Genomic DNA, 13,703 nt, shown 5'->3' with positions numbered 1-13,703 from the left:
TAGAAGAAGGATAGAGTCAGAAGAAAGATTTGATTTCCAGCTGGTTGCGTGATGGGATCGGCAACAGGTCAGGGTAGCCAGCTAACAGACACCACAAGAGGTGAGGATGGGTATGATCCAAAGGAGAAGGCGATCCAAAAGGGGAGAAAGAGAAGCAGACACCAAAGTAGAGCAGGTACTGTCAGAGCGGCAGAGCCTCACCACCCACAAGCAAGTGCGGAGAGCTGAATCACAGGACGGGACGCTCAGGAAGGAAAGGCAAAAAGAATGAGGGCAGAGAAGGTGAGAACAGAACAATTTCCACATGGTACTCAGGACAGAGGTCAGCAGGGCACAGCCAAGGGACTAAATCAAGAAACTGCAGAAGGTAGACCATGGTCTCAGGAAGCTCCACTGTGAAAGGAAGAGAGCCAATACCTTCAATAAAGAGGGAGGCAGAGAAAAGAGACTTTTCAGAGAGGGAAGGCCGCAGCATATTCTTGGGCGAAAAGCAGTGAATCAGTAGGAGGCAGATATGAACCTGCCAACGTGGGCGGGGCGTGGACTAAGCCAATTAACAAAGACAGACTAGCCTGGCAAGGAGGGCAAACGAAGGAAGAATGCCCAACCTGATGGCGAAGGCCTGTACTGCCAGCCACTGAGAAGGCTGAGCCCGGAGGATGCCAAGGTCTAGGCTTAGTGAGAACCTATCTCAAAATAAAAAAATACAAGGGACTGCAGGTGTAGCTCAGTGAGAGAGCACTTGTGGGTTTAATACCTTGTAATGCAAAAAAGAAAAAGAATTTGTTAAAATTATAAAACTCTGTAATCTTTTTAAAAATATTTTTTTGTAGTACCCAGGGATTGAACTCAGGATCTTGCACATGCTAAGCAAGTGCTCTAACACTGTGCTCCATTCCCAGCCATTTTTGTTTTTTCTTTCATTCTTTCTTTCTGGAGTTGATTTGTGATCCTCCTGCATCAGCCTCTGGAGTAGCCAGGATTACAGGTTTGTGCCACTGCACACCTTTGTATTTCCAAGAACAATATCAAGAAAGTGAAAAGACTATTCAGAGAATGGGTGAAAAATATTTGTAAATCCATATAAGCCAGAACATATAAAGAACTATCAGAACTCAACAATTAAAGGAGCCTGGACTAGTGGTGCATGCCTGTAATCCAAGCAGCTCAAGAGGCTGAGACAGGAGGATCACAAGTTCAAAGCCAGCCTCAGCAACTTGGCAGGGCCTTAAGGAGACCCTGCCTGAAAATAATTATTAAATTATTAATTATAAAAAGGGCTGGGGATGTGGCCCCTGGGTTCAATCCCTTGTACTACTAGTACTACTACTATTACTACTACTACTACTACTACTACTAATAATAATAATAATAATAATAATAGACAATCCAATTTTTAAATGTCCAGGGGATCTGAATAGACATTTCTCCAAAGAAGAGACTCAAATGATCACCAAAACATGAAAAGATGTTTTATGTCATTATTCAACATAAAAATGCAAATCGGAACCACAATGAGATACCACTTCATACCCATGAGTCCAGCTAGAATAAAAACCTCAGATAATAAGTGTTGGTGAGGATGTGGAGAAATCATGCAGCTAATGAAAAACTAAAATGATGCAGCCACATTGGAAAAGAACTTGGCAGTTTCACAAATAGTTAAACATAGTTACCATTGGTTATCACCCAGCAATTTCACTCCTTACCCACTCAGGAGAAATGAAAACATATATCTGCACAAACACTTGTACAGGAATATTTATAGCATTGTTGATAACAGTCCAAAAAATGGAAGCAATCGAAATATCACAAACTGATGACCAAAATGTTTTATATCTGTACAATGGAATATTATACAGCCATAAAAAGGTACAAAGTACTGACATATGAAACATTACATAAACATTACGCTAAGTGAGAGAAGTCAGATACAAAAGACCACATACTACATGATTATATGAAATGTCCAAAATAGGCAAATCTAGAAACAGAAATTAAATTAGTGGTTGCTTAGGGCCAGAGTAAAGAGGAATACAAAGGAGTGATAGCTAACGTGTACAGGGGGAGGAGGTTGTTTTGTTTGTTGGAGTACAGAGGATTCAGGGATGCTCTACCATTGAGCTACATCTCCAGCCCTTTTTATCTTTTGCCCAGGTTCGCCTAGAACTTGAGATCCTCCTATTTCAGCCACCCAAGTCCCTGGGATTGAAACTGTTCTAAAATTGACAGGGGAGTGGAGGTCACACATGTCTGTGAATAAACTAAAAGCCAATGAATTATACATTTTAAATGGGCAAATTATATGATATCTGAATCCAATTCAATAAGGCTATTAGAAAGAAGAAAGGGCAAGAGCAAGGAAGCTCTTTTTCCAAAACAGGTAGGAAGAAGCAAAGTAGTAGGGCTCTAGTTTGCAGTGGAGGGCAGGAAAATAGAAAGGAAGTAAAAGGTCCAGACAGGGTCACCGGCTGCTCAGGCCAGCAGGATAAGGACAGTATAAAGATCACGGAGGAGTTACAGCCTGCCCGCAGGCAATAAAACTCAAGAGGAGGCAGGTAATTATAGACAAAGAAAGCACTGGAGTTCTTCAAGTTCTTGGAAGTAGCAGCATTATGAGTGAGCAATAGTCAAGTCTGATTAGGTTCCTGGATATAGATGACTGGCAGAGGGCATCATTACATGTGGCTGCATGATTCTGACCACTAAAAAGGATCGGGATATTGTAGGCAAACGAGCCATGACTGAATGCCATAAAATCATGAAATGTATTGACTAAGGGAGAAATGGATCTGTTCATCAAATCCCAATAAATCAGCTATAGAGGAATACACTGAGACACCTGAGAGCAATGTAAGGATAAATAAAAATAAGTGGCCCCAAAAGACACATTAAAGGGGCTGGGAGAGTAGCTCAGTGGTGGAGCAATTGTCCACCAAGCCTGAGGCCCTGGCTGTGATTCCCCTGAAGCTCCACAGTAAAAAATGCTGGACTGGGCTGGGGATGTGGCTCAAGCGGTAGCGCGCTCGCCTGGCATGCGTGCGGCCCGGGTTCGATTCTCAGCACCACATACAAACAAAGATGTTGTGTCCGCCGATAACTGAATAAAATATTAAAATTCTCTCTCTCTCTCTCTCTCTCTCTCTCTCTCTCTCTCTCTCTCTCTCCCTCTCACTCTCAAAAAAAAAAAAAAAAAAAAATGCTGGACTGAGTAACGTAATCCCAGCAAGTGGGGAGGCTGAAGCAGGAGGATTGCAAGTTCAAGGCCAGCCTCAGCAACTTAAGGATTTAACAAGACTCTGTCTCAAAATAAAAAAAGGACTGGAGGTGGGACTGAGTGGTTACGTGCTTCTGGGTTCAGTCCCAAGTACCAAAATAATAATAATAATAACAGGCGCCATCTCTGAAACTCATTGTCATTTTTATTGAGGAATAGGAATGTCTCTGAGTGGTAGAGCACTTCGAAGCAAGCAGGAGACCCTGGGGTTCAATCCCCAGTACCACTAAACATTTAAAAATAAACAGAACTGCTATGAGCAGAAGATAAAAACGTGTCTTCAAAGTATCTGGACAAATAAGAAAGTGAAATGAACCTCCACTTTTTTTAATTTTTTTTTTTTTAGTTGTAGATGGACACAGTACTTTTATTTTATTTGGGTTATTATTATTATTATCATTAATTTTATTATTACATTTCATATAAATGTAATCATATAGTACGTGGCAGTATCCCTGGAGCCAGGGATTTACCACTGAGCCACAACCCGACCCCATTAATCTCCACTTTTAAATGATGCCATCAAGTCATTCATCTGAATTGCTGCTAATCTAGATAGAACCCTTAATCTGGGTGAAGGGAAGGGATGAAGCATAAATACCCAGGGGATAGTAGAATGGCTCTGAGAACTCTTTACCATGCCCTGAAGCTCAGGTGACTCAGGGACATCCCATTCATGGTGCATGAACACATACGGCATCTTTAATTGTAAGCCCTTATGCCAGTGTGTCAAGAGGTATCCATCCACGGGCAGCCTGCCATGTGGATTATTAGAAACTCTAAATGCACACCATGGAGACCATCAACCAATGAAGTCACTTAGCAAGGAGGGAAATATGGCCAGAGAATTCAGTTCTGATCAGACCAAGTACTCACAAACCTCAAAATCACTCCGTTACATGACAATATATCTATTGCTTTCAGACTCTTTCAAATAAGTAACTTCTTCTACCTGTCAAATACTTTTTACTGCCAACTATGTATGTATCTATCTTTGGGACCTGAGTAAGGGGAGAGAGAGAGAGAGAGAGAGAAACCTGAGACAGAGTACTTAAAATACATTCTACATCATTAGAGAAGATATAGGCAGAGAGGAAAGAACATAAAGTTTTGTGGTAGAGTGATCCAAAAATGGCTTCAGCAATAGCTCATCCCGGGTACAATTTTGCAATGTGACCTTGACATTCCCTCATCAAGAAGTGGATTGTTCCTCTTTCCCTTATAGCCTGCTTTGATCAATAGAATGTATCAGAAGTGCTCCCCTATAACTCAAAAGACTAGACCCCAAGAACTTTCTCCTTCCTGCTTGGCTCAGGAGAGCCAATGGCCAAACAAACCACCAAGAGGCCATGAGGAAACCCAAGTGAGCCGGTGGAGACAGACAGGCAGAGGACCACTAAGTCACTCACCATATAAGCAAAGCCTTCTAGAACTTTCCAGCCTCAACACAGGTAAATGCAGCTAAGGGAAAGATCACTACATGCAACAGCCCAACCTGTTTCTGATGCACAAATCATGAGCAAACTAAAGAGCTGTCAATTTAAGCTACTGAGTCTTGATGTAGTTTGTTCTACAGCAACAGATAACTGAAATGAAACTCAAGTCCCAAAACAAGGGGAGAATCCTGGCATTGTTGTTATGTAGCTATGTGATCTGAGGTCAATGATTCCCCCTCTGGACCTCAATTTCCTCATCTGTAAAATGAGGAGGTTGTACCAGATGAGCTAAGGTGCCTCCCAGTTCTGACAATCTGAACCATTCATGTGGATATCAGCGAACAGTCCAGGCAACGCGAGTGCTAGGAATTCAGAGGGAGAAGCTGCTTCAGTATCCAAGTCACTACTTCAGGAACGGAAAGAGAGCTATGGACCTGGAATGCGAGGCTCAAAAGAGGCAGCAACTACAACAATGCAGGCACATAACACTCAATAAAAAAAATCGTCATTATCTGATGAATCGAATCAGTTCCTTGATTCTGGACAAGTTAATCTCTCTAATCCCCAATTTTTTTCACCTGAAAAAGAAAGGAGATAAAACTAATGTTCCTGCTTCTATAAGTGAAAATATCTTTGTATATGAAAACTTCATAAAAATCAAAATCATCTAGAAATGCAAAATATAACTATATTATTAATAGTTTTATTATTCTTTACATCATTGTCTTTAGAAGCCTCTTTTTCACCAAGCAAACACAGACAGCCAGTTTTAAATGTTTAGTGGAATAGGGACATCCCTATTCCTCAATAAAAACTGGCTGTATCAAAAGATGAAGAGGGGGGCTGGGGCTGTAGCTCAGTGGCAAAGCACTTGCCTAGCATGTGTGAGGCACTGGGTTCGATCCTCAGCAAAAATAAATAAATAAAATAAAGACATTCTGTCCATCTACAACTATAAAAAATTTAAAAAAAAAAAAAAAAAGATCAAGAGGCAGGTTCTAAGGGGCCACAAAATTTCAGCCATGTGAGATCCGACCACACATGGTCAATGAGCCAGGTATCCATACTGAACACAGAGCCCTGGTATCCCTTACAAAAAGCTCTTAGCCCAAGGGGAAATCTGGAAACAGTCCAGCATCTTAAAAGTGTGAATAATTGCCAGGTGTGGTGGTACACATCTATAATTCCAGTAATCTAGGAAAATAAGGCAGGAGGATCATAGGTTCAAAGCCAACCTCAGCAACTTAGTGGGGCCCTAAGCAACTTAGCAAGACCCTGTCTCAAAATAAAAAGGACTAGGAGTGTAGCTCAGTGAAAAAGTGGTTCAATCCCCAGTACCAAAAAAAAATGCAAATAATTATGAATAATTTCCTACATCAGAATCCTAGAGATCAGCAACCTGAGGATACTGCTCCAGAGGGCTATGCAAACCACTGCCTGGCATAGAGTGAATACTCCATAAAAATCATTGAATAAGCAAGCACTGGATTTAGGAGTCTGAAGTCAAATCTCTAAGTTTAAACACTAGCTTTGGCGCACACAGCTGTGAGCAATGAGGCAGGCAACAATCTCCCAGTTTGTAACAGACATGGAGATTCATCTCGTAGAAAAGTGAATGAGAATTAAATGAAGTATTGCAGGTGAAAAACATGTAGGATTCTGCTTAATTAGTACATATATGGGGGTTTTTTTTATAAGTGCACAGAACCTCTGCACAGAACCCAACCCTTTCAGCCTCAGCTGGGTGCAGTGGTACACATCTGTAATCCCAGCAACCCAGGAGGCTGAGATGGGAGGATCACAAATTCAAAGCAACTTAGCCTCTGTCTCAAAATTAAAAAGGAAAAGGGCTGGGGACACAGCTTAGTGGTAAAGTGCCCCTGGGTCCAATCACAGTACCAAAAAAATTGTTTTTAATCAAAAAAAGAACCTTTCAGTCTCTGCAGACCCAGAAAATGAAAGGCATACATCCAAACAATCACTCCATCCAATGTTGATTCTGAAAAATTGCCAGCCCTTGAAAGAGAAAGTCTTGGGCTCATTTTCCAAGGGTACCTGACAAGGCGATGATACATTTGTATTTTACAGCCTGTGTTTTCCCACAGCAAGGGGAGAGGGTGGTGTGGATTCAACTCTGAAATCCCAGTGATTGGGAGGTTTCATGGACACTGCTCTGTAGGAGATGTGGAAACCAGCCAGAAGAAGCACTTATCAGGTGCATGTGGGACAGAAAAGCTTCTGCTTCCACCTCTACTTGGGTCTTGACTGACACAATGAATGTGCCAGTGTCCAACATCAATTACAAAGAGCTGGGAGTTAGGACCCAAAGTCCTCACTCACAATCAGCCTTTGCCCAAGGAAGCTCCACCACTGCCTGTACTGTGTGCCCTTGTCCTTTCTTCTCTCTCTTGCCCCTCTAGAAGCAGAATCACTGGTCCCCATGCCTCTGCATTAGGAACACAGCTAAGATCAACTACGGCTGTGCCTCCTCTTAATGACCACCACCGTCTGTCAATGCAGGGAAGTTACTATAGGAACTACATCACACAGCCCCCAGACATTTGCTTAGAAAAGAAACTGTATGTTTGGTGCTGGGAAAGGAAGAAAAAGATCCAGCAAGTTGGAGGCAAGCCCCAAGTTCAGTATTTCTCAAAGTCTGGTTGCAATCACATGAAATCACCTGAAATGCTTGTTAAAGGTTCACATTCCTTAGCTCCCACTAGATGTATCAAATTAAAATTGGGACATGGCAAGAACTGGACCTTTTAATACCCTATGCACACCAAGTTTTAACACCTACTTGAGACCAAATACAGAGAACAGTAAGAAAAGAATAAAAATACTTAAAGACGCTTTAAGTGTGACCTCCATTCTTATGCTAATTCTTACAAAAGAGAGCACTGGTGAATCAAACAAGATAAAAGCCAACTTCCTGATTGATGTACTTCTGGATATCTAAAAAAATTAAATCATCATTATGATGAAAACTTTAACATCAAAAACCTGTTCACCAGCTGGGCTTGGTGGTACATGCCTGTAATCCCTGTGGCTCAAAAGGCTGAGGCAGGAGGATCACAAGTTCAAAAGCCAGCCTTAGCAACTTGGTGAGGCCCTAAGTAACTCAGATAGACCTTGTCTCTAAATAAAATATTTTTTAAAAAGTAAGGGGGTGGGGGCTGGGGATGTGGCTCAGTAATTAAGTGTCCCTGGGTTTAATCACCAGTACCAAAAGAAAAAAAGAGAAAGAAAAAGAAAGTTTAAGGTGATTCCGGACAACTTGGTGAGATCCTGTCTCAAAATAAAAAATAAAAGAGCTGGTAATGTGGCTCAGAGGTGAAGAGATTTCCTAGCATGTATGAAGCTCTGGGTTCAATCCCCAGTAAAACAAAATAAAAATGCTCACCAAACCAGCAAGCCACAACAAAAACTAACCCAAATATCCCATCTTAGGATCAGCCAGATCTACTCCAGAGATGAGAGAAGTGAGATAAGCTGCTGCTTGCAGCCCCTTTCGGGTCCTAGCCATACCCAGTAATTCAGCTCTGCATTCCATGGCAGAGTTTGGTGACTAAGGAGTGGGAATGTCTCCCCTAAGCTCTAGATATGGTTTGGGGGTAATTTTTAAGGGGAGAAAAAAAATGAAAACTAAGATTCCCCAATTCATCTCTTTAACAAATGGAAAAAAAAATCTTAAGATAATTGACTACACTAAACACAATCAGATGCTTAAAAAAAAATGCTTTGTGATTGAAATGATCCTTGCATGAGATGCTATCCTCCTGTATGCACAGTCATGAAAGAGAAAAAGGGAACAGAGTAAAACTGTCTCCACATAAAAAGTACTGTTTTCAAAACCATCAATACCCAACCTACCTAGAGGGGCAATACTTTATTTCATTTAGTGACCAGCACATTGTAGACGCTGAAAGTCCCTGAGCCTTTAAGTCACCAGAGAAGTCAAGTGGTATGAAGCAGGAGGTGAGAGTCCTTTTTCAACAGAAAAGCACTCTTTCTCAGCGATGAGCAGTGGAATCCTCCACTGCAATTTCACAAATCAGAACTCTGCACTGAGGGAGGTACATCACAGGGACCACATACACCTGATGGTCCATTATTGGCTTTGGCCCCACCCCTCCCCAAAAATGGACCTAGGACTTTCCCCCGATGCTGAAAATTCCAATCATCCCAGCTAAATTCCTCGGCAGTAGATGCTAAAACTTAACATTACATACAAGGGTAGCAGACAGCTTTCACCCACCCACTCCGGAGGCCACCCTCAATTCAATGACTGGTCATGCTTTAGAAACTGACATAACACCTGGACCCGCCCACCCGGAATCATAAATAAACAAACAAACAAACTGTATTCTCTTCCTCAATCAGGAAGCAAGCATTCCCCTTTTAAAAGACATTCCTGAAAGCACCTCTCCCAAGGGAGCCCAGCAGGTAAATAACACCAGGGCTTCCTTAAACCGATTCTAAAGAACCAGGTGTCCACGCTGCGCTCGTTCACCTGCCTCTCCTCCAAAGGAGGGTTCTGCGAAGTAACTCAATCCAATCCTAGGCAGGCAAGGATGGGGGAGACTGCAGGTGGAAGGGGTGGGGGTGAAGCCATGCTGCTCAAACTTTGCAGTTGCTCTTTGGCAGTTCTGGGAGGGAGTCTGTGGAATTTTATATTGAAAAGGGGGAGTCACCTTCCCTAACAGAAAGGTTCGCAAATTGGCCTAACCCACTTGCTCTGCGTCCAGGATGGTTGTGCATCCCATCCACTCAGACATAACCCCTCCTGGGCACTACCCTCCCCAAAACCCCCTCACCTTGGCCTCAAAGCAGATGCCGTGCTGGAAGGCGTCCTCATTGTGCAAGGGGATCCTCAGGTCGTGCCCATCGTCCACAAGGTTGTACTTGGTTTTGCTGGGCATGGTGACCCACGATGGACACGCTCCTCCAGAGGCGACGCTGGCTGCAACGGCAGCAGGAAGGGGCTGTCTAGACCCCGAGGAGGAGAGACTGGGACCGAGTGAAGCGGCGTTGGCGGGGACAGCGGGGCGCGGGGTGGGCAGCGCCCTGGCCGCGCGGCTGCTTGGCGGCAGCGGGAACCGGGACCCGGAGCTGTGCCTAGGGCCAAGCGGCAGCGGGCGGCGCGGATGCGGGCGACGCGAGCGGCGCTGTGGCCGCGCTATTCCTGCTGGCGAGGAGGGCGGCGGGGGAGGCGGTGGCGGGAGCGGGCGGTGCGGCGCCCCGGCCCGGAAAAGGGAGCGGTGGGCCCGCGGCCCAAAGCGGGAATGGGCGCGACGCCGGCCCCAGATCAGTGGCGCGGACAGCCCGGGACGAGGAAGAAAAGGCGGCGGTGGTGGTGGCGGCGGCGGCGGTGGCGGCGGCGGAGCGGGGTGCCTGTCACGGAGACGCCGGATCAGCCGCCAGCGAGCGGCTCCTCCTGCGGGGCGGGCCCGGGCCGACTCCTCCCGCCGGGCGCCGAGGCCCCGCCCGCTGCCGGGTCCGCCCCCGCGCGCCCCGCGCCGCCTGCGGAGCAGGTGAAAGTCCCCGGAGCGCAGCGCCGGGTCCTGCCGGTTTAGCCTGGCCGCGGGATCCCGGGAACTTCGCCCGGCCGCAGGCCGCCTGGAAGCCAGCTCAGCCCTGTTTTCGCGTTTTACCGGCAATTTCTGAGCCGGGCGTAGTTATCAGCCACGTAGCCTAAGGTTTTTTTGTTTTTGTTTTTGTTTTTGCTTTGTTTTTACAGAGTGCAGAGGTGGTGGTGTTTTGTTTGACCAGGAAGGCCCATGTCCTGTCCCATCTGTCCCAATCTGGGTCCCACTCATTCTCAGTTCTGCTCCTAGTGGAGGAGTGGGGGTAAGGGAAGCAGTTGTCTTAGGCACTTTTTGTCCCTGGGGCAGCGATATGTCACTTGTGTTTGGAGTTTAGGTAGGGTGCCTTTGGGGAGAATTTAAATATTTAAAAGTCATCACCATCCTTGAGGAAATGGGGTAGGCGGAAAAGGAGTACAAAGGACCAAAGGATCCAGAATGTTTTTATGTCCTTAAACAACCTTCTATAACTAGGTTGGACCAAATGAGCTTCCAGGTTATCTCTGATTGGCACATTATTGTTCCTTTCTTGAACAATGCTTGAGTTGTTAGATTTGCCTAATGTAAAGAAGGGGCTATTCATTTTTCCTCCTTTACACCAAAAGTTTTTCAGAAAACTTGCCTAGTTATTTCCATCTCAGAAGAGATTGGATAATGGAAGGATTATAAACTGAATGTCCAGTTTCCTAAATGTAAATTATGCAAATGATGAATCCATAGGAGGCATTAATGACCAAATATTAAGTATCTGACAAAAGAGCATAGGTAGATACATATAACAGGTACAATATATGTGGCTTAATATTACTCCATAATATCCAGAAATAACCAATCAAACCAGTGCCCAAGCCAGCCAAAGCTGAATTACTTAGATGAAATGGTCAACTCTTTCATTGAATTCATTGCCATAAACTTGCTTTCCCGCCCCCCCCCCATCAGCCCTCCTGGCTGCTAGGGGTTGAACCCAAGTTCTTGTACTTGCTAGGCAAATAATGAGCTATATCTCTAATCCTTTTTATTTTATTCTGAGACAGGGTCTCACTTCATAGACCAGACTGGCCTCAAATTTATGATCCTCCATGCCAGGGCCCATGGCACACACCTCTAATCCCAACCACTCAGGGAAAAAAAAAAGAAAAAACAGGACTAAGCAATTTAGGGAGATTCTGTTTCAAAATAAAAATATAAAAACAACCGAGGATGTGGATCAGTGGTTAAGCACCCCTGGGCCCCCAGTATCAAAAAAAAGTATCCATATTAAATTTTATAAATCTCTGCATGCCTGTAATCCCAGTGACTCCAGAGGCTGATACAGGAGGATCTTAAATTCACATCCAGGTTGGGACCAGGATGTCTCAAAATGAAAAAATTAAAAAAAACTTGGAATATAACCAGTGGTAGAGTGTCCTTGGGTTCGATCCTCAATATCACAATTAAAAAAAAAAAAAAAAAAAAAAAAACTTGTGATACTCCTACAAAATTGTGATCCAGCTTCCCAAATTGCTGGGATTACAGGAGTGTGCCACTGCCATGTGCAACTGTTAACCTGCTTTTAATGCCTGTGGGCACATCCATTGAAGGCCACTCATAGACCAGACATCACTGATCACTTTTTGTCTAGGCCAGCCTGGGAAATCACCAGGAAGTATCCTGATGAAACTTCCTGAACCATTTCATAATAAACATACATAAGAGAATACATTATTACGGTTATTATATTTCTCATCTTGCCCCATAAAGCTGAAGTACAACTGCCCTTTCCTGCCTATTGCTGTTCCCTACCTGCTGAAATCAGTGGTCAAGTGGCAGTAACTGCTGGAATAGTTCCCTAAATAAAAGCAAACTAATTCCTGGGACAAATTAATCATATGCATTGTGCTGTAGATTTTATTATATTCGTAAATATTAGTAAGAACCAAAAATAATTTATAGTGAGGAAGTGCACCACTAACCTTTTTATAAATACAGGACAGAAAAGTCTAATCAGCCATGTTTGACTCTTTGAATGTCACTGTGGTTTTAATATGCAGAAATGCACTCTATAAAACCTGGCACAGTAATTCAACTTAAAGGCAAAGCCTTAAGTAACAATTTCATTTACATCTCTTATTCTCTCCCAAATTAAAATGTTCTCTGACTCCAAGTGGCATTTTTTTCTAGATTAACTTGTTTTGTTTTGTTTGCATTTCTGGGGATGAAATCCAAGCACACTCAACCACTGAACTACATGCCCAGCCTTTTTATGTTTTTTATTTTGAGACAGGCTGTCACCAAGTTGTTGAAGCTGGTCCTGAACTTGTCAACCTCCTACCTCAGTCTCCTGAGTAGCTAGGATTACATGTATGCTCTGACCTGCCCAGCTTTAACACATTGTTTATAGACATTGTTTAACACATTGTTTCTACAAAAATGTAGAAGTCACAGAGCTATTTCAGGGTTTGGTACAGAAACTACCACATAATAGACATCTAATAAATTATTTATAGAACTAAATAATAATAATGGCTATTTCTCATTAGCTTTCTCTGTATCGGGCATTGTTCTTAGCATACTATAGGTATTATCTCATTTAATATTCACAACAACCATAAAGTAACTTCCATTTTACAAAGAAACTAAAGCACAGAGGAATTTGCATAACTTGCCCAAGGTCACTCTTACAAAGGAAAGGAGTCAGGATTTGAATCCAAGTCAATTCTATATCCACAGGTGGAAACTGGATGGCCGTGGCAAGCTTCATATTGAAAATGAAGTCAAATTCAAGGTCTATTTTATTTAGGTGTGTTTTGTAAGCTAAGCTATATTTATTATATTTCAGTTAGATGAAATGTTCCAAAAAGGAGAAGCCTTTTCTCTGCTTTGATTTCAACTAATATAATGTCAGTGCACAAGGTATGTGTGTATCTTCCAGAAACAATGGACATCCAAAGTAATTTCGTTTTCTTTTTTTTTTCCTAGCTATGATTTCAATCTTGCCTTTCATCATTAAATACAGCTGAACTTCACCCTCAGAATTTCCATATTCATAAAAAATGAATTGAGTATTCTTATAGTGAATGACAGGTACCTATAACACTTTCTGTATCTATTTGTAGTATAGACATTGCATAATAAAAACTTTAATTTGAAGTGCATTTAATTAAAATATAAGTTGTTGCCAGGCATGGTGGCATATGCCTGTAATCCCAGCTACTGGGGAGGCTGAGGCAGAAGGATCACCAATTGGAGGCCAACTTGGGCAATTTAGTAAAACCCTGTCTCAAAATAAAATAAAAAGGGCTGAGGGTATAGCTCAAAGGTAGAGCGCTTGCCTAGCATATGCAAGGCCCTGAGTTCAATGCCCAGTACCATAAAAAAAAAAAAAAATGTGTGTATATGTGTGTATATATATACATACACATATAT

At 43.0% G+C, this 13,703-nt stretch overlaps 1 protein-coding gene across 2 annotated transcripts in view; it reads right to left on the bottom strand.

Annotated features, from left to right (window-relative positions):
• The window catches only part of Nos1ap (nitric oxide synthase 1 adaptor protein), a 294,816-nt gene extending 284,709 nt beyond the window's left edge, over nucleotides 1-10,107 (bottom strand). For both annotated transcript variants that reach the window (XM_076861497.1, XM_076861498.1), the window contains exon 1: nucleotides 9,531-10,107. In XM_076861497.1, coding sequence (XP_076717612.1) covers nucleotides 9,531-9,635 — 105 coding nt within the window. In that variant the 5' untranslated portion in view covers nucleotides 9,636-10,107. The remainder of the gene's footprint in view (nucleotides 1-9,530) is intronic.
• Between the last annotated feature and the right edge of the window lie 3,596 nt (nucleotides 10,108-13,703).

This window comes from Callospermophilus lateralis, chromosome 7 (assembly GCF_048772815.1).
Source record: "Callospermophilus lateralis isolate mCalLat2 chromosome 7, mCalLat2.hap1, whole genome shotgun sequence".
Lineage (NCBI taxonomy): Eukaryota > Metazoa > Chordata > Mammalia > Rodentia > Sciuridae > Callospermophilus > Callospermophilus lateralis.
This window is presented reverse-complemented; position numbering and strand designations above follow the sequence as displayed.